The sequence below is a fragment of the Gordionus sp. m RMFG-2023 genome, chromosome 3, assembly GCF_954871325.1.
Source record: "Gordionus sp. m RMFG-2023 chromosome 3, tfGorSpeb1-WG-v2, whole genome shotgun sequence".
Classification (NCBI taxonomy): Eukaryota; Metazoa; Nematomorpha; class Gordioida; order Chordodea; family Parachordodidae; genus Gordionus; species Gordionus sp. m RMFG-2023.
The window spans coordinates 12,937,058-12,958,459 of record NC_088777.1 but is presented as its reverse complement, the minus strand read 5'-3'; the positions used below and the strand labels follow the sequence as shown (position 1 = coordinate 12,958,459).

The 21,402-nt window shown below is 27.7% G+C and overlaps 1 protein-coding gene across 1 annotated transcript in view; it reads right to left on the bottom strand.

The window, feature by feature from the left end:
- Positions 1-21,402, bottom strand: part of LOC135926740 (uncharacterized) — a 50,226-nt gene that overhangs the window by 4,716 nt on the left and 24,108 nt on the right. Inside the window, exons 7-18 of the mRNA XM_065462670.1 lie at positions 13,388-13,521; positions 12,372-12,710; positions 12,070-12,174; positions 11,687-11,827; positions 11,183-11,270; positions 8,022-8,112; positions 5,866-6,118; positions 3,748-3,940; positions 3,175-3,441; positions 1,401-2,837; positions 648-812; positions 311-494 (exon numbers count right to left, since the gene is read on the bottom strand). Of these exons, the coding sequence (XP_065318742.1) occupies positions 311-494; positions 648-812; positions 1,401-2,837; positions 3,175-3,441; positions 3,748-3,940; positions 5,866-6,118; positions 8,022-8,112; positions 11,183-11,270; positions 11,687-11,827; positions 12,070-12,174; positions 12,372-12,710; positions 13,388-13,521 (3,397 nt within the window). The remainder of the gene's footprint in view (positions 1-310; positions 495-647; positions 813-1,400; positions 2,838-3,174; positions 3,442-3,747; positions 3,941-5,865; positions 6,119-8,021; positions 8,113-11,182; positions 11,271-11,686; positions 11,828-12,069; positions 12,175-12,371; positions 12,711-13,387; positions 13,522-21,402) is intronic.

Genomic DNA, 21,402 nt, shown 5'->3' with positions numbered 1-21,402 from the left:
GACATGGTAATCTATTAAAATATTTTATTTATGTAATTAAATATTTTATAATGTAAAAAACGATTATATATTATCTCAATTATTAATCCGTCTCATAATAGTAAGAGAATCATAATATTATATTAATAGTGATTTTTACCCCTAAACTAGGCTTAAATTTTTATCACTTACATACATTCTAACAAAAAATAGTTTATTATATAGAGTATTTATATATATATAATAAACAAATTTTTATTCTCTCCCATTTTTTTACAATATTAAGATAAATATTTTTTTTAAAATGAATGTCTCTATTTTTAATATTTACTCGTGTAAAGTATCGTTATTATCCCTTGCCAGATTGGCAGCCATTTTTAATTTATGTCTGTTGAGGCACTCTAATTCGATGGCTCTTTTCTGCACTTTGAGAGTAAGACTCTGGCACAAAGGATTTATGCTGATTTCATAAGGAATCAGTGGGAGGTTAAATGGTGAGGCAGATTTGGAGAGATCTGTTATATATATTTAAAAACAATTAACTTATGTAGAAAAAATGTGCCGGGTTCGGACATAAAAATGAATAAAGAATTTGAGCGCCATCTTGAAAAAATGCAGAAAGTCTTGTGCCAAGCGCTTTAACCTAATTACAAAATTAATAATGTTACCTATAAAGGAATCCATATTATTGCGCCAAACATATTCGAGAACTTCAATGAGAACCTTTGTAGCATCACTTTCCAGGGATGGAGTCTGAATCGCGTGATTATGATTCGAATCTTTCGTTATGCCATCGGGAATCACGTCATCGATGAATGGAATAGTTAACTGATCTGTAAGGTCATAATTGATGATTTTTAAATGTCAGAAATTGGCATATCCAGTATATCATCTAAACTTATATATTGGAGCCCTGCATAAAAATAAGACTTATTTTTTCAAATTATTATGTTTAAAAATTAATCTAAAAGAATAACCAATTTATTTTTATTTCCACACCCTGCATCCGAACAATATCCAATCCGAAATAAAATATGAATTTTCAAAAAATTTAAGAAAATATTAAAAAATGGTGTTTTCCTTGGAAAGAAAGTAGTTAAAATGTTCATGTCCGACCGATTTCAGTTTGTAGAATAAAACGAATAGGCATCTGTATGCCTCTAAATCGGCCCAATGCTCGAATCCAAATTTTTTTTAAAAAAATGAGCATTTAGGCCGGGCTTAAGAATAAATAAAAATTTTGGCCATGGCTGGGTTTAAATCCAAAAATTTTTTTAGCAGCAATGATATTATCAATCTCAAATATTCTTCGATAAATTACCGCCGAAAGGTTCATGCTAAAATAAATAGCGTTTGAGAATAGTTTATTTAACTGAATATGATTAATCCCATAAAATGTAGTGTATTTAATAAGGATTTACTTTCGTTTTCAATCTTCGAAAAACATTGTATCTTGTCAAGAAATTCGTTAAACACAGTCCGGACCTCAATCAAATCCCGCTCGCATTCCTGAAAGTTGTTTTCATGGACGGATAGGGAAATAAAGGACTCAGGTGGCAGATAATGATCCGACGGCAACCATAATTTAGTATTTAAAACTTTTATAGGACTCGTAATAAAGTGACCATTCGAATGGTTGGCATTCATATTATTGGGCCCACTTTTCGAAATGGTGACGTCATGGGTTGATTTTAAGGATTTCACTAAACTAGTGGAACATTCAACCTTAATCTCACTTATTTCGCCAGTTGATAATGTAGTAAAAAAATGATTCCCATCTGATTTATGAACAGGAATGGTGGAGTCTGTATTTGCCAGAGTAGCTAATGGTAAGGTGTTTAGCATAATGTTATTAGGTTGAAGCATTTTAGCCCTGGTTGATTTGTATTTGCAAGTTCCATCCTCTCTCGGAGAGTATTTGTATGCGCTATTGGAGTTTAAAATTTCTGTAACTAAATCATCATCCACGTGCAAATCGGAAATATTACTGTGTGGTTCGTAATTAAAATTGGTAAAAATGGTACTAGGTACATCTTGTGTTGGTGTTCTAGCGTGTAATTTAGAATCTTTTAGAAGGGTTGGTAATGTATGGGGTTCATTTTGGGTACCAAACACAGGAATACAGTTATCATTACTATATGTATCAGGACAGTATGATTTGGAACACCCAAAAGTCTGCTTAAGGGGTGATTTAGATTTAGTCTTTCTTAGCTTTTGTTTTTTAGATCTGATGTCGTGTCGATAAGTTTTTTTACATTTAAAATGATGATCACTTAAACTTTCAGAACTCTCATAACTGTTGGTGTCGTTTATGACTTCGTTGCAAAATTTAACCTTTTTACCTTTACAATATCCTGCACTTTCGTTCTCAGTTTTTTCATAAATTGTCTTATCTATCAAAATTTTATCCTTGCATTTATTTATATTCACATTACAAGAGTAAACATTCGTATGAGGACGGATGTGGTTGTAACTACTAAATTTCCGATTAAGACACAATAGCGCCCTCTTTTTTAATAAACTGCGTCTCATGGAATAACGTTTATTGACAATTTCACTACTAGAATTTTCGGGATTTTCGTTATTAATTTGATAAGAAAGACTTAAAATTTGAGCTAAATCACTGATTTCCCTGCCGGCTTCTTCATTTTTGAATGTGATATCTTGGTAAATCTTGTCATAATTTTTATTATTTTCGCAAATTGTAGCGTATTTTGCATTGTTTTCTATGGTCTTTGATGAAATATTTTGGTCATTACCTAAATCATTGTATAAAGAGTAGTGTTGGAATTTGGTGTCATTTTGATATAAATCATCATCAAAAATATCATTATAAGGTCCTTTGATTTTTTCTTGGGCTAAAATTAAAAAGTTGTAATAATAATCACATTTTCAATGAGTGGTAATATAAAGTTTTAAACTGTTATTTATTGTTTTTAGAATCGATATCCTAAACCAATCACTAACACGAAAACTATTGATCTAAATATTTGTTAAATTTACATTTTATTAAGTTTAATAATTTCCAAATGAATGAAGCAACTTTACATTGAAAAAAATATAGTTAAAAAATAAATAAAATGTTATTCTATAACTTTTAGCATAATTTAACAAAAATAAAATTTGAAGAAATAAAAGGAATAAACATTTAAAAAAAGAAAGAAAGACAATACTGTAAAAAAATATTTCGTAAACCTTTTTTCGCATCGACGAAAGCGTTAGGTGAACTGAGAAGATGTTCCCATTTATCTTTAGTCTCGTTGACTAAGCCCTGAGTATTGTAGATCCTTTCTTTTAAGTTTTTACAAACACCAGACGAAAAAACGTCACTAGATAAATCCTCATTTCTAGAAAAATAGTCTCGACAAATATCCCCCACAAATATATTTTCGTTGCTGGATATTTTTCTGGATAGTTTGCGACACTTATCGCGACAAGCGAATATGACTTTAGCGTTAGAATCTGTAAAAAAAAAAGAAAGAAGAAGTAATTATATATGATATCGTCAGTCGAATATTGGAACCTGTCTACTCTATATCCTTATTTAAAATTTTGAAATATTTTATTAAATTAAATAGATTATGACAAAATTACCTATATAAATCTAAATCTTTATTCCGGCGAATAGTTTAGTTTTAGGCGTTAGAAGGATCTTTCTAAGGAGGAAGAAAAACCTATTAGATTGCCCCCACCCTCCATCAATTTTAATGTTCGGTCCTCTTATTACAGGCCATTGCCAGGGTATCATTTAACATTATTTTTACAAACCTATAGATGTTTTGTAATTCCTGAGATTGAGCGCTTTCTGGCATAGCTGACATTTCATGCAATCTTTGTGCAAAGAAATTCCTTCTAACCTATATATATCGAGCATATATATTGTTTGCGAGCAAAAATGGCATTGGGAATTTTTGCTGGATGTTACAGAGTTCGGGGTGCTAGATTGCCTTAATTTGTTCAACTTTATTTTTTGACATTAAAAAAATATGTGAAAAATAAAAAATAAATTTGTGTTGATAGACAATTGGGATACCTAAAGGCAGAGTTGGGCAGTACCGCGAATACTTTTATCTAAAATACAAGATCCTTTTGTATCTTTTACTCAGTATCTTATCGACTTTTTTAATAAGATACTTGTATCTGTATCTAAAATCCTTCATTCTGAAAAGAACAGAATATAACCTTATTTTATTACGAATCTTGTATTAATTTACATATTTTTTTACCGCCATATTTTAAATATATTGACAACCAAAATTATGAAAAATTTATAACTAACATCAAGATAGATAGATAAAAAACAGAGACCTGCAGAGGTACCATTTGCACGGCCCGGGTTTTTTTCAAAAATTTCTTCCGGCCCGGGTTTTATATTTTCAAGCTTGGCTTGACCCGACTTTTTTAAAATATATTATATTTATTTTTGATTTTTATAGCTAATAATGGCCCCGGCCCGACCCGAAAAAATTAAAATACCCGGCCCTCTGATAAAAAATAACAACATCCCAATCTTAAAATTTTAGATGGAAATTGTTTTAAAATAATTCAAGTCAAAAAAGACAATGTACTGGCTGAATGTCAAACCTGTACAAAATAAGAAATGATAAAGGGTTCAACAAACTCCTCTACAAATTTTGTTAAACTTATTAAATTTTATTATTTATATGATAATTTTATCTTACAATATAATTATATATTTATTTTTTAAATTAGAGATGTCATTTAGACATTTATACCAGTATATGTTATATCTAAAAGAGCATAGAAGAAACCCAGAAAACTCCACCACCATAAAAAATTATTCAATTTAGTATATCAGCGTCATTTAATGCCATTAATAAAATAAAACTATTAATTATACAAAATAAAATTGATAAGTTGATATGTACATTTATTGTCAAGGGTTTACACCGAGCCTATTTGAGCAGCCTGAATTAATTACATTGATGTATAGTCATATAATTTTTATATATAGATAAATATTGATAAGATATTCTAGATATTCTTAGTAATGTTGGATCATTTGAAATATTTTTAAGGAGGTCTTTAGAGAGAAGAATAGGGGAAATTTCTGAGAGTCAAGTAAATACTATAAAAGATATCTTAAAGGCACAATCAAATATCTGCACTTCGGCAGATTTGTGGTCTACAAAAACCAGTAGTTTTATGAGAATATCAGCTAACTGGGTATTATATTATTTTTAAAAAACACGATAAAACCTTGAAAGGCAATCAAGACAAGATACTTGGCATGTAGATGAATGCTTGGAACACATTCATTTGATAGATAAAATTAGTTATTGGAAAAGTCCTTAGAGAGTATGGAATTTCTGATAAACTAATTGCTACATATTGTATCCAATTTTGTCAAGTCATTTATTGAATATAGTGTAAAATTAAATGATCTTAACAATGACTTTTAGGATGAGGATGATCTATTAATGAAATAATGATGGTTAGTATAGATTTTTTTAAAATGTTTATCTTTAAATGAAATAAACAAAATAATATTAGTAAGGCACATCAAGTGTACCTGCCACACTTTGTTTAATTGCCATCATAAATAGTCCTTCTGCACTATTAAACTCAAGGAATCTTGATTCACTATGGAGTAATTAAAATGTACAAAATTATAGAATGCATGTGGAAGGCTCAAATCTTCTGAAAAAATAAGGAATCAAAAATAATTTATCAGCATTTTTTGCTACAAGGGGGGACTGCCCCCTCCCTCGCTACTATATGCCCCTGCTGAACTGGATCACGGTATTAAAAATTAATCCCATATTTTAAAACTTTATATCAATTTAAAAGTATTTCATAGAAGTAAGCTTTAAAAAAAAATTTAATATAATAAAAAGAATATATTAGATTGAATATAAAACATACTCTTTCAACCAAGGACAGAGTTGCATGTTGAGGTGAATAGAACAGAGGTTTAACTGAAGAATCTTCATTCCTTTTTTTCCCTTTCCAATTATCATCTTTACCTTTCTTCTTTTTTAAATCATCAATCACACCACAATTCGTTTCAATTGAACCAAAATTCGTTGAAGGCAATATGTTCAAAGAGATAGGTCTCACAACCTTATTGGTAAATGGAGATAGGTCCCTAAGATGGGTACGTCGCAAAGTGCACCCACTACACAATAAAAAATAGTTTATTATATCTAGAGAATATTTTACATCTTATGTTTTAATTTTTAAAAAAAGATATATACCCTGCTTGATAAATTATGGGTGCCGAAAGCTTTTAAGAGTCAATAACTCAAAGAACAAAACATTTTTAATATTTTCATTATTACAAATAAAATTATCATAAACTAATATCATTATCAGAGACCTTTGCATGGCCCGGATTTTTTTCGAACCGGCCCAGATTTTTTTAAAATATATTACATTTATTTTTAATTTTTATAGTTAATAATGATTTTTTAAAATCAAATATTTTAAATCGCCATTATTAACTATAAAAATTAAAAATTTTAAGCCCGGCTCGGGTATCTTTTAAATCCGAGCTTAGGGCCGGGCCTGCAGGTCTCTGATAATTAATATAGCAAAAATGAATCACGCAAATTTTCACATAAATCAAGTAATGTCCTATAAAGTTGCCTTACATAATTAAGTTTTGGATGTAAAAATTCGCATTAAAATGGAATAAATAAAATATCAGAGTTGTCTCAGATAAATTCGTTTTAAAGTTTTAAAATGAAGAGGCACTAATCACTATTTTGCACGTAAATATAATATAGCAATATATATAGCATCCATCCTGTCTACAATTGGCTGGAGGGAATATTCGTGGTTTTTATGATATTAAACCAAGGTGAGAGGCTAGCGTATTCTTAGTGTTAGATCGTTTGTTCAGGGCTGAATCTGGGTGGTATGCTATCAGCATAATAATTGTTCCGGATTGCATAATATTATATAACCATCTAATAAATGTCAGAGATTTTTGCAATTACTACCTATGTACCTTAAAGCATAAGGCTATGTTGAATGCAGTGGAGTGGGGGTATTATAGATAAATGGGAATTGTGAAACTTATTTTAGTTTTGATAGTGGAGCTATTTCCCTTTGTTTTTTAGAGTGTTTTGCTTGCAGTAGTAATAAATATCTGTCCATTTTTAGGCCATCAAAGATATGAAATGGATGTTTTTTATATGTATCCCAACTTAAAGGTGACGCTATCTATTAGTCATTCATTGACTGTAATAGGGCAAGTTACCATTGCTGTTAAACGCTACTTTATAGTGCGCTACGGCTACTTTTTAAAAAAAGGTACCCAAATTGCTATTTTTTGAAGTAGCACAATTTTTTTAATTTAATTTATATAACAGGAGACTTTTTAAAAATGTACTTGTCATATTTTCAATAAGGAAAGACGTAGGGTTGTTTTCCATTGATTTAACTAATATAGCATTCTTAGAAAACGTGCCTTTAAACTTTTTAAAAATTCTGGATATAATGTTAAATTTAAATATAAAAATACATAAAACATAAAATAAATATTACAAAATTATTAATAGAAAATAAGGTATTTTTATCAACATTTGTACCAGTTTTATTGATTCAGTCATGGTGCGGCAATTGCGCGCTTAAATATTTATCCATATGTTTTATATGACAGACCAGCATCATGTACTCACAATTAAAAATTTGGGAAATTGTGGCTTTTTTTTCGCAATTTTTACGTCTAAAAAAATATTTCTTGTCATGGTTTTAATGAGGAATTTTTACATCCCAAATTGTATTCAACGAAAGATTAAATACAATGGCTATTCATTAATATTCAACCGCTTTCGACACCTATACTTCATCATTTAATATTTCACTATAATTATATTCAAATGAGAATATCAAAAAATGGGATTAAGATTTTATTTTAAACTAACTTACGTTAAAAGTGTGTAGTATATTAAAGCAAATATTTAAAAAGGGCAAATTTTTCTTAAGTTTATAAAAGAAAACAATTTTTTACTAATAATATTAAAGATATTTTTTAAAAAAAGATGCGCAATAAAGCAAACTATTATAAAAAAAACCTATAATCATCCTCTTCGTAGATAGGAGGATTGTTCTCTTTATCAATGTCGTAATGGTCGTTTGACGCGTAAAGATCATTCATTTTACCATCTAGTTAATATAATACATTAAACAAAAATCTATTAAAAAATTTTTTTTAATAAATAATAATTTTTTTTTAAATTGCTTTTTATTAATTAAACAACGCCTAACGAAGTATCAATAATATTTAGTGTTGAATATTTAAAAAAAATCATGCTTTCGTGTTCACCGTTCATCGACAAAAATCGAACGCGTTCATGTTCAAACTTCAAAAAAAGGAAGGCGTTCACGTTTGTTCAAAACTTTATGAAAATTTTTTTTTATTTCATTTAGTATTTGATTTAATATAATAAATAACTTATATTGTTTTAACACAATATATTAGCCATTAAAATTAATAAATATTTTATTAAATTAAAAAAATAATTCTTATTAATTTTTAATATATAAAAACTTTTATATGTATATAAAATTTAGTGTTGTAAACGAACGCGTTCAGAACGCGTTCGTGAACGAAGTTCGTTTTTTTGAAAAAAGGTGATGAACGGCGTTCCTTTTTTTTGACGAACTTTGAACGTGAACGCGTTCCTTTTCTTTGATGAACGCGTTCAATTTTACGTTTGTTCAATTTTACGTTTGTTCAATTTTAAAAACACTTTTTATTTTTATTTATTTGAAAAATTACGCATTTTTTAACAAAAAAGTCTTATATTTTTTAATCAGCTGTTTTTACTTTTTCCTCTTTCATATTGCAATTAACGTACCATAGTGCTACTGCTAGAGAAGATAAGATTAAAGTTTATTAATTTGAATATTTTATATTTTAATTTAATAGATTAGCATTTGCATGGATATAAATATTTCATCATCAGATTCTGAAAATCAAAATTCAATATTAGATGAATTAGAATTACCATGGCTCAAATATCAAAAATATTTCACTGTTTTAAAATCAATTCCGAGATATCCTTTTTTTTGACGAGGAAGAAGAAGGCAGATTGGAAGATGATAACATAGCTCAATTTTTTGAAACAATGGATAAAACATTAAATGTTTTTAATAAATTCCCCCTTTTAAAAGAATTGTTTATCAAGTGTAACCCCGCAATCCCTTCATCTGCCCCTGTTGAGAGAGTTTTTAGTATAGCTAACGCTGTATTAACTGACAAGCATTCATGCCTATCAGATGAAAATTTTGAAAAGCAATTATTATTAAAAATTAATAAGAAATTTTTTTTATAAATTTCTTTTTTTATCGCTCTATTATATTGTATTTATAATTATATTATCAAAATAAAACTATTATTTTTTATCATGGCTAATATATTGTGTTGAAAAATATAAGGCATTTATTTATATCAAATTAAATTTAAAAAAAAATTTATCATAAAATTTTGAATATATGAACGCGTTCATAAACTTGAACGCGTTCCTTTTTTTTAATTTGAACGTGAACGTGTTCGATTTTTGTCAATGAACGTTGAACGCGTTCGATTTTTATAAAAATGTTTACAGCACTAATAAAATTTAATTATTTATAAAATATAAAAATTTATAATACTTTAAATTGAGTTCAACTATTAAAATATAAAACCCTTGGTAAATAATAAATACTTAAAAATAATAACGAAATTTCAAATAGTCAACATTAAAAATAAATAAATTCTAAAAGATGCTAACTATTTTATAGCCATGTATATAATATATATTTAATGATTTTTACTTAACGTATCTAATAATAATCATCATAATTTAACAAGCCTATGAAATACAACAATCTAAAATAAATTATTAGAAAATAATAAATATTACAATCAGGTATCTCTTTAAATTAGAACTTGAAAATTTTGACACCGATATTATACTTATCGGACATGTTTTACATTTGGGAAAGATGGAATTAGTTTATTGAATATATGATGTATTATTATTATTTATTATATTTAGACCATGGTAATGTTAATTCAGAAAATAACAACATCCGTGCTTACGCTAATTTATAAATAATAATATTCAAGTTTATAAACTATACTTATAAGACAGAAATAGCGGCTGGTTAAAAAATTTTATATGTGATAAAGGAAACAGCAGATTAAAAAATAACCCTTTTTTATTAAAAAATTTGGATATATTAAATTAATATTTTTTATTTTCAAATAAAAAAAAAAATTTTTAAATTGGACGAACGTAAAAATCGAACCCGTTCATCAGAAAAAAGAAACGAGTTCACGTTCAAAGTTCGCCAAAAATAAAAGGAACGTCATTCATCATTTTTTTCAAAAAAAGTTCATTCGTTTACAACATATTTTTATTATTTGCAGATACCATGTGCTAGTTCAACCCAATAAATTTTTTGCTGCTCTTTTCCATCAATTTATTTAATCATTGTTAGTATTTTCATACTTATTTTTAAATTTAATAAAAAAAATTTATTTTTCAAACTTATAAGTTAATTAAAACTTACTTTTTTTGTTGCTTTTCGTCCCTCTATTAAGAAATAAAATTTTAAACTGATCATAATCCCAAAAGCGAAAAAAAATCTCAAATTCAAGTATCGATGCCAGGGAACGGTTATATTGGCCCGATACCGGAAAATAACTGCAAAAGCATCCCAATAATTAGTCATTATATTAGTTATCGATTCTTGAAGGATATTTTTTGTCTTATGCTGCATTTATAGTAAATGCTATATCTTCAAACGTTGCGTTAAAAGCTGATTCAGTTTTAAAAACTAATTTATGATAAAGCTATAATAAAGAATTATATTTAAGAAAAATCAAATACCTTTTCATCGAATTCGTTATTAGTATCGCATACATTTTATCAACGTATCGCAACATATGTTTTTCAAATTTTATCATTGCGTCATCATAATAACGCTCTATATTTATAAATTCATTCCTATTTATTGGCTTAATTTTGTAATAACGCAACGCTTGAACATAACGCGTTTACTATAATCGAGGCCTTTGTTATAATTTTCTTTTGAAGTCTCAAACGAGATTTTGAGGTAAAAACATTTTAAATCAGTTTTTGGACAGAAGCAAGGAGGGGGACCAAACTTTTTTTAAAAAGATTATTCTATTCGTTATCTTATACATTCCTATAAATATTTCTATTTATAAAAGAAAAACGTTTACCAGATTTTCGGAATTTCTTGGGAATGATTTGAATAATCTTATCTTCGGCATTCCCGTTCTGGCTTTCAGTGTCGTATAAATGTCTCACCTAATATAAAAATCAATATCCTTTAAAGCATTTTTAATATTTAAAACAAAAATTCAAATAAAAATAAAAATAAAATAAGATTGCTTATTTTTAATTCCCTTAATTATTGTGGTGTTTATAATCCCATTTGGATCCACGAGTCATTTTTTTAAAAAAAAGAAAACATACATAAAAACATATCTAAAATCAAATATGTGGTCAAGATAGTTTGCCTTAACTCAATATGAACCTAAAGCGTTTAATTTATAAACTTTAATTGGCAATTCCTTTTATTGATAATTGTTTTTTAAAAAAAAACATAATATTGATATGATCAAAAATAGGATTTCATTTTAAGAACTAATTATTTAGAGGATTAATATATTTTTTGAAATATAAGAAATATATATTTTTTTAAATTAAGTTTTATACTTTACTTGAAAAGGCTTGACTAAATTCAGGTCCAAATTGGTATATCTGGTTTTGGGGTGAATAGAGTATAGTGCTAGGTTCTTGCATGTATTTTCGGGAGATGTCTGACTAAGTAATTTGTATACGCTTTCCCGTTCAGCCAATAACTTTTTAGGTGAAATCATCAACAAATTTAAGTTATAAATTTTTTTAACACAAATACCAGAAGGAAAAAAAAATGATAATGAAGTAAATTCTGAAAATAAAAAGAAAGACGACCAAAAATAAAAAAAAGATAATGTTTTTAAAGGAAATTGATTATATTATGTTAATTGCTCTTATAACATTTTAGGAGTGGCAAATTCTTTTTATGTTCAGTTCCAAAATATAAAATGAAAACACGATTAACTTGAAGAGGTGTATATTTGTTAGAAGCGAATTGTTTGACAGTCCAGGCCATATCCATTGAACTCAAAAACCCTCTAGGACAACCCGTACCTAGTGGCCAAAAAGGCTATGGAGCGTTTGCATAATTATAATAAAATAAAAACTAAAATTAATTGATATATAATATTCATAGATTAATAGCATTTCCCCTTTTTCTATTATTATCCATATTATTACAATGTTTTTCTTTTTTATATTATGAATTAGTTTCTATTCTAGTATAAATATTGATAACCTTTTTTCATCTATCCCTTCTTTATATACCTCTAGTAAAGCGTCTCCCACAAGTCCAATGAGCAATAATTTGTCCATTCTTTCAATAATTCTCAGACTAGATTCGGCTTGGAACATACTTGTAAAGTCGAAAACATTGACATCGGCTTGCCCTTTATGATTGACTGCCCAAACTTTCCTTTCTTTATTTTTCCTCGTTTCATTCTTTACTTCTTCTTTCCAATTGTAAGTGTCTTTTCTACTCCCTTCCCTACTATCGATAGGTAAAACTCCGTCCGTGCAAAAGTGGGCAACTCTCAAGGCATACGATAAAAGAGCTGACCTGTCTATGTTGGACGGAGAAAGGAGCCTAGAAGGTTCCGAATAATCCTGAATCAAACACATAACAATATGCTTATATTTTACAAGTATATTTTCTAGACCTTAAATAAAATCAATTATGATAATAAGATATAGGCTAAAAACAAAATAAATGAATGGAGAAACATAATAAATAAAGGAGTAAAGTAAATGAATGAAAAGACAATATAAGTAGAAGAAAAATTGTTCAAGGACCTAGAACCTTCCCTCTCTAAGTAAGAAATCAATTGATTCATATTTTTATAACGACTTTAAAATAAAATTTATTTTTTGAGCACGTCTAAAAAATAATGCGAGTTCTTAGAAAAGCTTAAATAATAAGAGCTAAGCGAAGCCATACCACTAGCAAGCAAAATATATTCAAATTTTTTTTATCGTCGAAAAAACCTCGAACTATTTAGAAAATTGTTAAACAGAATATAGAATCGCCTACCTCATAGGTGGGATTCACGGTTTGATCCGAACTGATTTAACAGCTGAGCGATTTTATAAATCTTTTTATGAGAATCAATTTTTCTTTATTAAAATCAATAATTCTTAAATTATTATCATGAATAGAATTAAATATAAAATTATAAATATCGAATCATTTTTTGGAGGTAATCAAAGAGAGGAACAGTATTGGAAAAATGATGAATGAAAATAAAATTGGTTTTTTAAAGCGAAAAAATGAAATTTAAAAAAACCTGTTTCAAGACTCGGGTGCTTAAGAGAGAATGTTTTTTAGCAGTCATGACGAAATAATGGGTGTCGTCTTTGTAATATACCAAATTTTCTAGGTCTATTTGTCCTCCATTGCCACCATCCGTTTCCCCATTATCTTATATGATAAATATAAAAAACAAAATAAATTTTATGAAAACTACATAGTACTTGTAGGAATTAGTTTAATTATATTTTTAAAAATAAAAACTTGAACATTTAAAATTATTTTTTTTTTGAATATTGCTAAAAACTTAAAAATTGTTATTAGGTATATTTTTAAATTAGTGGCAGAATAGAACATTAGGTTCTTATAACTATAACTAGAGGTCTCATATTCTAACTTTTTTTAAACGCTATATAGCGCACTTCAATTTTATTTTCCAAAATAAATAGCTTTATTTAAACGCTATATAGCGCACTTCAATTTTATTTTCCAAAATAAATAGCTTTTTATATCAACATAATTTTACGAGCTTAACGCGAATATTACGGTATATGCCAATTACAAGAAGAGTTATTTCCGATTTAGTGATGACAAAATCGTGGTTATTTTTAAAAGGAGACTGCATAAAATTAACTCTACAGGCTGGAAAAGAATTATTATAAGTTTCTTGTGAACTTAATATCACTATGCTTACTGACTTCATAGGCTATTTAAAGGGTAAAAATAATTTAATCTATCTTGATAAAATTAGGTAGGAATAGATAAATCAATTATTGGGTATTAACTAAGTTTTATATGATTTCTAGAATTATTATAACAATTTAGTCGCAATATTAAATTAGCTATTTAAGTCTAAAATGATTTGATTGCATAGACCACCCTCTAACTATAGGAAGTGCGAAATAATCATAACCGTCTATTCCTAAATAGATGTTGAGAGTATTGTACCATCAAGTACTTATGAGAATTTGTAGTTCTTGGATAGAATACACATAGTTTAAATATTTTTATTGCATTCTATTTTTTAAATCAAATTTTCCTTATATACTAAAAATTTTAACTTGATTCAATCAATCAAAATAAATTTAACAAAAAAATATCTAAATGTATAATTTAAGTTATTAGATAGTATTGTAAAAATGTAATGTTAACAAAAAAAAAGAAATAATAAAAAATTAATCGACAATAAAAAATCACCTTAAATCCAAATGCCCTTAAGATATGAAATATTGACTACATTAACAATTCCATATTAGCAATATTCGCTATATCTTTTATGCTAATAAAAATATAACTGGTATTTTGTATAACACAAAGTTCCCACTTTCAACTATAACGTTTCGTTTGAGATCAAACTATTGGACACAGAAGTCAGAAAAAATATTAAGAGATTTGTGTTGAAGATTTATCATTCTAAAGTGATTCCTTAATCTTAATTCAGGTGATAACAAATAACGTTCGATGGGGTTCTGATATTCTATAAAAAGCTAAACAAATTCTACACTTATTAAAACTCCAATTTTTATGGGCAGGAATATTGGTTAAATGCAATTTCAGTAATATAAAAAAATGAATTTTGGCTAATAAAAGTTTTCCTTTTAGAATAAATGATTTTATATACCAGCTTTGAAAAGTATATATATAACGTTGTCGTCAGTTATAGTATAGTAAGGGTGAAAAAAAAATTTATTTAGGTTCTATTCTAAGGGTAAAACAAGAGATCCAAACCGAATATCGGTTCGGTTCATCGAGTTCAGATAAAATAACGGTTTAGTTCTGGTTCGGTTCGAATCTCTAAAAAACGGGTTCTCTTTTGTAAACAAACTTACATTATTAGAATTGTAATATTTTCTAGATCCACCTCAGTCAAATTACATCTATATAAAGTATCCATTTTTTTTGTTGAAAAATATCTCTCTACACCAACTTGAGTAGTTAATAGTCTAATCGTTAATTAAAAAGATCTAATAAATACAGGTAAAAATCCATTTATTGATGTTGATTCATTTTACCTAGAATCTTACACTCTCATAACAATTTAATTCAATCATAATCTTTAGCTTTACATTTAGATGTATCATTTATAATACTATATATAGTTCTAAAAAAAGCCCTTTTTCGTCAAAAATGTTCGTTTTTTATATTTTTGACGCATTATGGATCAAAAAATCCATATAACTGAAAAGATATATTTTTGACAATATTATCGAGTTTGGGAGTCATTCTAGCAATAATTAAGTCAAATATAAATATCCAATTGGGTTATGGGTAGAATGAAAAGGGGCATTATTATGATTCAGTGTCAAATTAAATAGATAAATTCAGTTAAGGGAGAAAGGATATTAGGATAAATAAAAGTGTGTGTAAAGTATGAAGGTGGGCTTTGGGTATAATATAGGGAATGCAAAATAAAATTTCTATAAGGAGGTAAATATTTGGTAAAGAGGGGCGAAAAAGAGTTCAGAGTGAGTAAATGTGAAGATTAATTTTTTTTCAGAGGTGGGAGGGGGAATAAAATTTAATATTGATAAGGAAATGGAGATTAGGTAAAAGAAGATAGTGCGAGATTGTTAAAACTTTTATTATTTTAAAAAATTCACATATAAAACTATATTACAAAATAGAATATAAAAAATATGTAAAATAAAAACAATACATATATAAAAACTATATTAAATTTTTCCGAAAAAGAGTATTATTATAAGTTTTCGCCGTCATAAAGTACTGGCCATAAATCTTAAATAAATTAAAAATTAAACGGTATTACCTCAAAGGTTATTTTTTTGTTTAATTTAAATGATCTTGAAATTGTGGATGTAAAGAACAGGAAGTTATTACGACTTATGGGATGAATATTATTACCAGAAATGTGCTTTAGACTTCTTTCTCTCAGCAATTCCAGGTGGATCGTAAATGTTGTGTGAGGGTGGGGGAGGCGGAGGTAGATTAAATTATCGATATAAGTAAAGTCTCAAAACATATGCTTGAGAGTGAGTGAAAGTGGAGTTTTATAAGAAAAAAGGGATGGAGGGAACCTCTAAGAATAGTTCTTAACTCAATAGATAAATTTCAATTATATGATAAGGGCTTCTAATTTTTTCAAAAATACTCCCCCGTCTCGTGCAAGGTTGTAAATCAAAACGCGGGTTCAAAAAATATTGCCCTGAACCGAACCCGGTTAATTTTTTTAGCGGATTAGTAACCATACTCGTTTTAATTTTTTCATTAAATTTTTTTTTATCTCACGATAAGTTTAGAACTATTGCATTTTTTTTAAAAACATAATTGAGAAAAGACATTATGTGACTAAATAAGCTCTCATTAACCCCAATCCACTCAAACATTTTGGTTTAAATCTTACCATCTTTCCTAAACTAACGCGTCCATGGTTGTTTTTATTTTTTAAAATTGTTCCAAGCAAGGGATTGAACCCGGGTCGAAATAGCTTACTGTCAGGTCTAATACCTTTTGAACCCCAATTACCCAAAAAGATGATTTTGTTTATAATGATGCTAGTTTAGGCGTAGATTAAATTGAACTAGAAATCCCTTGATTAATATAGCAGCTGGTATCTATAGTCAATACCGCGAAAATCATCGCGAATGCATTACCGTTAACAGATATTATAGCGAATGCATTACTGCGAAAAAAATATCGCGTATCCATTATAGCGAATGCATTACCGCGAAAACATTGCGAGTGAATTATAGCGATTGCATTATCGCAAATGTATTACCGCGAAAATAATATTGCGAATGCATTACAGCAATATTATTATCGCGAATGCAATAATTCATAAATTTTAATTTATATTTGAGAAATTGTTAATATAATTAATATCAGAGACCTACAGAGGTACCATTTACACGGTCAGGCCCGGATTTATATTTTCAGGCCCGGTCTGCCCAGATTAATTTTAAAAATTAATTTCTCGCCCCGGCCTGGATTTTAAAATATATTATGTTTATTTTTAATTTTTATAGTTAATAATGACGATTTTAAATATTTGGTTTTAATATATAAGGCTAGGGCCGGTATTAATAAAAAAAATTAGGCCCGAGCCCTAGGTATATTTAAAAAATTAAAATACGGCCAATAAAATCTTTTGTTACACGTACATTTTTTCTACTTTATAAAAGGAGATCATCAATATTTCTATTTTTTAATATTTCCGAATGGAAACTATAATTTTGTTACCTTCAGGGAGTGACAACCCTATAATTTTATTTTTCTAAAAAAATTCTTTAAACTCTCTACTGCTATATACTAACTCATTTAACAGGTTAAAACCTTTTCAAAAAACCAGAAACCCTATTTAAAAATGTGGAGACGGGTTTCCTATATATTGCCGGAAGTTCGCCTTTTTTAAATTTTTTTTTCGTAGTTATAAATTTTAATGCAAAACACAAAACATACTTTGAGATCTTAGTGAATTATCTAAATAATAAATATAATTAATGTAGTAATTATATTAATCTATCCTATATTTTTACTAGTATAACATCTAACAATCAAAGCCAATTTGAATATTCCTTGCGAAATTAAGGCCATATTTCATCGATTTTGAGATGCAAAAGGTAGTAAGTAGCCCATTGATTCGGTATATTAAATTCGCATTTCGAAGTCTGTTTAAAACTCACTAGATGAATATTCCACTTCCTAGAGAATTCGGGAATTCTTCTCATGGCACATCACATATCTTCTCTTGGTAATATTTTTAATTTAACCTTTATGGGATAATTGAAATTCGCGACAAGGCATTCATAATAATGCATTTCGCGCCAAAACATTTGCGGTATTAACATATAACCAGCCAAAATCAAAAGATATCAGCTTTTATCTTATTGTTAAACTCAAAAATTTTAAAAATATCAAATAGAGCACTCCAATACTCAAGCGACGATTTAAGGTATTGGTTACCAAATTATGTAAAAAAATATATTTAGTGATGGAATCTTGTTTATTGATTTTAAATCGTCCTTTCTTTATATCAAAACCATGTTTTTAAATTAACTATCGTTGGTAATATAATAAATTCTAATTATATACCAAGATAAATACGTGTATAATTAATTTCATAATTATTAAAATATGACATACTCGGTAATTAATTTCTCTTTAACATTGTAATCTAAAATTTTAATGAATTAATATCCATTAGATGGCGTAATAATTAATAAAAAGTATAATTAATTTTTAAACATGTGTCCTTGTTTATATTTGGTGTCGTTCAGGGTTAAACATCTAATGGTCTAGTCATAATCTCATCTGCTCCTCTGTATCATAGATAATAATAATTGATTTTAAGTCTAGGTAAATTTAAAGATTGAGAGTTTGGAAATTTAGTTTTTTATAGGCATTATAAAATCTTTCTCCGCTCACTGAATCAATCTTTTTAGTTCTGAAATATATTTCTTCTGTCTGTCAGAAGCCTTTAGATGGTTTTCCATTATCTTGGTGATTCTACCCTTAATTAGAAGATTTGGGATTCAGCGATTGGGGATATCCATTCCTTAAGGGGTAAACACAGCTATGTAGCTAGTGATTTTCTTTGGGAGGCCGATACAAGTAAAAGCCTGAAAATCATATTTCATTTTCTCATAATAAAAAATTCATAGAAATATTGTTCATTTTAATTAAAATAACACATTTCGACACCTAATAATTTTTGTTATAGATTAAGGTTTACTTTATAACGATTTAAATATTAAAAATCAATTTATTAATAAAATGAGGGATTATTTAAAATACAAATATTATATTGCTTAATTATAAATGATATATTTTATAATTATTACTATTATATTACACATATAAATTGTGTAGATATTACAAATGCTAAATATATAATAAAATAGAAATTTTATGCAATATTGTAAAAAAATTTTATACAAATATAACAAAATATAAATTTTATGTAAGCTATTATAAAAAATTTATAAATTCAATGGTTGCTAATTTAAAAAAATTACTTAGCTTGCTCTTGATTAAAAAAACTATTATAAATTCAATACTATATTAAAAAAGTGTATATTTTATATTTATATATTTAATTTAATATGAAGCCAAGACTTCTTAAATTATTTGAAGATACTGAGGTAAATGCCACAAACATTTTTCTACCAATATTTAATAGTTGTTTAATTTGGGTGCATAACATTGATAAACCTAGGCTACATTAATGACACGTTAGCCTTGAGATCAATATGTGATCATTATAAAAAAAAATTATTTTACCATTATTAAAAACAGTTATAACTCATTTTAAATTAAAATTTGCTGGGTATAGCAAAATAATAAATATTTCAATTTTCTATTATTAACATCCTCTCAACAATTGGTTATTACCAATAAAAAAAATGTTAAGCATTATGAATCCGACATTATCGGAGGTTATGAGCAGCTAAAATCAGATACCGAACCCTGGTATTATAATTTAAGTGCTATCATTCCATCAGAGCGTCCCAGCAATCCTGTTGATGCATTACAATTATTTCAACACACTTTAAACTTAACCAATATTAAAACGCTTTTAGTAATATTGGCCACCACACTTCCTATCACCACTTGCACTAATGAGCGGTCATTTTCTCCATTAACTAGACTTAAAAGCTATATGAGGGCAACCTCTGGTCAGGCGAGAACTAATGGATTGGTTCTTCTAATACAGAAATATTAAACCCACCCCAAATGACGTCATAGAATAAATGGCTAAAGGACCACTTAAAAATTAAATTAAATTTATGAATATAAAATATACAACTTTTTAACATAATATAGAATTATAATAGTTTTTTAATCAAGAGCAGGCTAAATATTCTTTTTTAAATAAACAATCATATAATATATTTATAAAAAAAATTTACAATAACTTATATAAAATTTATACTAATTTGTAAAATATATCCAGTATACATTCACTTAATCTTTACTCATCTAATATTTCTTGAACCTAGCCTGTTACATGTTAAGTATCTATTTAGCATGGTATTTGTTCTAGGTTTATTTTAATACTTTGAATCTCATAACCTAGAGTTAGATGAAAGATTCGTATGGAAATGGCTAATGGACGGGATCACGAGTCTGAGTTGCCAAAACCCAGCAATACTGAGATACGTTCATTGAGGAGAATTAGATTGTGTTATGTTTGTGGCGTCATTGATCACTTACAAATTCGATGCCCTCGTGGGCCAAACAATGCAAAAACGAGAGGGAATTTTCGAAGACGATATCATCAGGGACATAGAAGAGAAAGAAGCAATAGTAAGACATGAGGTAAGGCATGTAATTCGGGCAATGTTACCCTCTTTGATAAGGAGGAAAAATCCGCAAGCGATAATTTCAGGGGAGACGGGGACCGATCGACCAGTGGCGGTAGTGGAGCCGTCACATGAGTCAACAGTGGATATAAATCTCAAAGGAGGATATCTGGAAGAATGGCCGGTAGTAGATCTATCGGTCGAGGAGTTGGAGGACTTGTTAGGGGGATAGTAAGGCAGTTTTTAATTTTATTTTTGGCGTGCAATTTTTTTATTAGATAATAAAATATATATATATGATTTGTTTTAAGTTAAAAAAAATATATATTTTCCAACATAATAATTTTGTTTTTGTTTATGTGTAACTAAAAACATATGTATTATGAGATTAATAAATAACTGTATTTTCAAAAAAATATATAGTACATTTGATTTCAATTAATGGGGGCATGTTGTAAATATTTTTTTGCTCATCATTATTATTATTATAAATTTATTTTTTTGGCAATATTTTTTTCAAATATAAATTATTTTTTCGCAATATCATTATTATTTTTTTATCAAAAATATAAAAACTAACTAGAAGACAGCCCGTCAAAAATGACGGGGAATGAGAATTTTCTTCTTACTTTTATGATAGTTGATACCTCTTATTTGAAAATAATATCCAATCATTATTCTTTTAATCCCCCCCCCTTTCAGGCCAGGTTTAATCCATTAAAACTAAGTGTAAATACTATGGTTTAGTAAAATTAAATTTAAAGCTTTTACTTAATAATACCAATATTATTTG